Source organism: Wyeomyia smithii, chromosome 3 (assembly GCF_029784165.1).
Source record: "Wyeomyia smithii strain HCP4-BCI-WySm-NY-G18 chromosome 3, ASM2978416v1, whole genome shotgun sequence".
Taxonomy (NCBI): domain Eukaryota; kingdom Metazoa; phylum Arthropoda; class Insecta; order Diptera; family Culicidae; genus Wyeomyia; species Wyeomyia smithii.
Window position 1 is genome coordinate 201,133,711 of NC_073696.1, and position 3,264 is coordinate 201,136,974.

The window sequence follows — 3,264 nt, forward strand, 5'->3', positions numbered from 1 at the left end:
CGCAGATTGCGCGTTGAACGGAAAGAATGGAGGTTCTCATTTAGTCGAGCAACAAAACAAAATGAGGATGGGTTCGAGACGGGACTTGGCACGCGCTCATCTCGTTTTGGAAGAGTTTGTTGGTTCCGAACCGAAAAAAGGGGTTGATTATTGCTGTTTATTCGCAGGGAAACATGTGCACGTAATCATCGCTTGCCTGCTTTTTCCGAATGCGGTTCACTCGGTGTCACACGTAAACGCACAGCATCCGAAACCACGCGGGCTCGGTCGGACACTTGTCACGTTGAATGTTTGGCTTGTTATCTGTTTCATTTTTTTCGTTGCGTTCTTTATTATACAAATTCAATAGGTGGAAAAAGTGTAACAATCCTTCCTGGTTGTAGGGTTCGTTTTCAGCGGCTCAAGTTACAACTGGTTTTCGTCGATCCACTGTTTAAACTCGGAAACACGTGTGAAAACGTCCGGTGAACCGATACCACAGAAACGCGTCCCGTAGGACACCACACCGGCGACTTCGTTGTTGCATACCAGTGGTCCGCCGGAGTCGCCCTGGCGAGAAGTGAAAAAGAATTGAAAGCGGTAAATTACAGGCTATGTGTTGCGTTATGCGTTATTAATCAATTTGTGAACTTGCATGAGAACCAACTTATGACGTAGAAGATAACCAATAAACTCACCCCACAAGCGCCCTGTCCCACGCGGGTGAAAGTGCAAATCTCTGTCGGATTGACCGGGAACCCACGGCTACGACACTCGTCGTTCGTGATGGTGGTAAGTTCTGCTCGTTGCAAATCCTGCGGTGTTTTTCCGATCCGCACAGGAATCGTGTAACCCCAGCCAGTCAGGAGGCAGGGAACGCCCCCATCTACGTGTTTGTTAGAGTACTTGATCGGTTGAACCTTATCGCTGTACACAAAGGGATCCGCCACTCGAATAATTCCAATATCGCATTTGTCTAGCTCTTTATATTCTGGATGAATTTTGAACGAATGAATCATGTGACGAGTTCCTTTGCTGCCATCGTTCCGCAGATCATTCGTTCCGGATATGATCGACAACCGTGAAGGGTCAATAGTGTCCAAGCAGTGTGCTGCCGATATAACGTACGTCGGGGAGATGATCGAGCCACCGCAGTTGTGCGTCCAGGTTTTCGGGCCAAGCCCGTAAAACGAGTTTATCATAATCTGTAGGGAAATTTGGTACGGAATCGCTTCATTCGCTTTCTCGCCACCAACTATTTTACTGTTTTCACCGCCTGGAAATAATGATTGCCAAATGACTTTTTCAAATGCAAACAGTTCACAGACGAACCAACAACAGTCACCAGACCGTAAACGGCCAGGGTGATAACCAGCGGAAAACTTTTCGCCACCTTCATTATTGCCGTTGATTTTCCCAGCTTCTGACGTTGTATAATTACTGTCCTGCGAGACCATAAACTGCTGATGCCGCCGAGAATCCACCGTCACTGAGCTGGCCGTCACCGGATCGACAATGACCGACTAGGAAGCACCTTTAATGGCATTTATATTGTTTTACAATCGGCCAAACCAAGTCGGTTATCACTGCTGACTGTCGGTGGTTTGCGATTTATGGCGCCGGGACGGCGGAGGGCTGTTTCCAGTAACTGCGTTTTTTTTTTCACCTAACTCGGCAGTTTTATTTTTATTTACAACCACTAGTCGAAATCAAACGCCTACGATGACAGTGACAGTGAGCCGGCGGAGTATCCAGCTGACTGCTATCGACTAGGGACCGGCAAGGTTAAGGGTATGAATGTACCATGCGGGTGTTTCCTATGGCTTGGTCGATCACGCGGAAGCAACCATCCACGGTGGCAACCGTCGATAAGCGGTGGGGTTTTTGGTGTTGGTGATACGCGTATTGAATAATTGATTCGAGTGCGCCAATTGGCGGTTTATGGGCTGCTAAAACAGCTGATGAACTTCACCTAGAAGAATAACCTCGTCTTTGCCAAAAAAATGCAATTAAAACTGTGCTGAGATGGACCACTTCTCGTCTTAGGAAAAAAAAAATTATTGAAAAAATAAATAGTTTGTGCCCCAGACACGACCACATGTTTGCTATAGAACTATGTTGATTTTGCATTTTGCACCTTGAATTTTGAAGAATTAAATGTATTCTTCTTTCTAGTTTTTGTATACTCAAAAGAATGAAATTGTTGTGCAGAAGAACATTAATCAGCACTCCACGGGCATCAAGCGACCATTATGCAAAAAAAAGAACTAATTTTTTGTCAAATCTGGCTAAGATGTAGTTTATCTTGGAAAATTAACTCCGAGTGATTTAAAAAAAAATTTATAATAATGTGAAAATAACGGTACTATATTATCTCAGAAATAACTCGACCGATTTGGTAACAATTACTGTCAAATTATTCGGCTGTCTCTAGGGCTTTGAGCAATGAACTCTATTATATCTGAACATGTGGCTTAAAAGTTGCAAAAAATGTGATTCGAAGACTGTTCAAATGTTTATTTTATTTCGAAAATAGTTTAAAAAGTGATAGTGTACTATCTAATATCATTTAATAAGTATACGAGGAGTTATACAGTCCTTTTTCACAAAGTTTTGAAACTATTTTTTGTTTGTAGCCTGTCGTGTTTTATCCGCTTGATTATATATGTCGATTTGTATGCCTAGTCTACTTCATGGTTAATGCTTCTGCGACAAACATCATTTTCCATTCTCCATGTTTGCAGCTGCTAACTGCCTCTTAATCTCACGGCTAACCTCATTGCCGCACGTCACCAATATTCACAGGTAAATAAATTTGTCAACTACACTAAAGTCTCTTTTTACGCGGGGGATACGTGCCCTTTGAAGAAACCGCGTAAATTCCGGAATCCGCGTAAAAAACCGCGTAAAATCCGGAACCCCATAAAAAAGCCGCGTGAAAAAACTCGCGGGAAATCAGAAAACAGAGTCATCCGGTGGAAGCCCGTAGATGACCGTACTCCGCAACCGATGACCGATGACCGCAACTCGTGGTTCATCCATCTTCCATCTGCACTCCACCACAGATGGTACGCAACACCTTTCGTTCGAAAACCCTAAGGGCGCATTGGTCCTCCACGAGCATAGTCCAGGTTTCGTGGCCGTAGAGGACTACCGGTCTGATCAGTGTTTTGTAGATGGTTAACTTCGTGCGGCGGCGGATTTCATTCGAGCGGAGCGTCCTCCGGAGTCCAAAGTAGGCACGATTTCCTGCCATAAGGCGTCGACGAATTTCTCTGCTGGTGT

The 3,264-nt window shown here is 44.5% G+C and overlaps 1 protein-coding gene across 1 annotated transcript; it reads right to left on the bottom strand.

The window, feature by feature from the left end:
* Positions 1-308: 308 nt before the first annotated feature.
* LOC129729896 (chymotrypsin-2-like) lies at positions 309-1,624 on the bottom strand. The gene is made up of 3 exons (XM_055688774.1): positions 1,312-1,624; positions 678-1,255; positions 309-549 (listed from the first exon to the last, which is right to left on the bottom strand). The coding sequence occupies exons 1-3, from the start codon at positions 1,376-1,378 to the stop codon at positions 406-408; spliced, it is 789 nt and encodes a 262-aa protein (XP_055544749.1). The 5' UTR covers positions 1,379-1,624; the 3' UTR covers positions 309-405.
* Between the last annotated feature and the right edge of the window lie 1,640 nt (positions 1,625-3,264).

Coding starts and splice junctions, on each gene's coding strand:
- LOC129729896 (XM_055688774.1), bottom strand. CDS start 1,378: ATGAAGGTGGCGAAAAGTTTTCCGCTGGTTATCACCCTGGCCGTTTAC. Junction 1,256..1,311: donor CGGTCTGGTGACTGTTGTTG/GTTCGTCTGTGA, acceptor CATTATTTCCAG/GCGGTGAAAACAGTAAAATA. Junction 550..677: donor TGGGACAGGGCGCTTGTGGG/GTGAGTTTATTG, acceptor ACTTCTCGCCAG/GGCGACTCCGGCGGACCACT.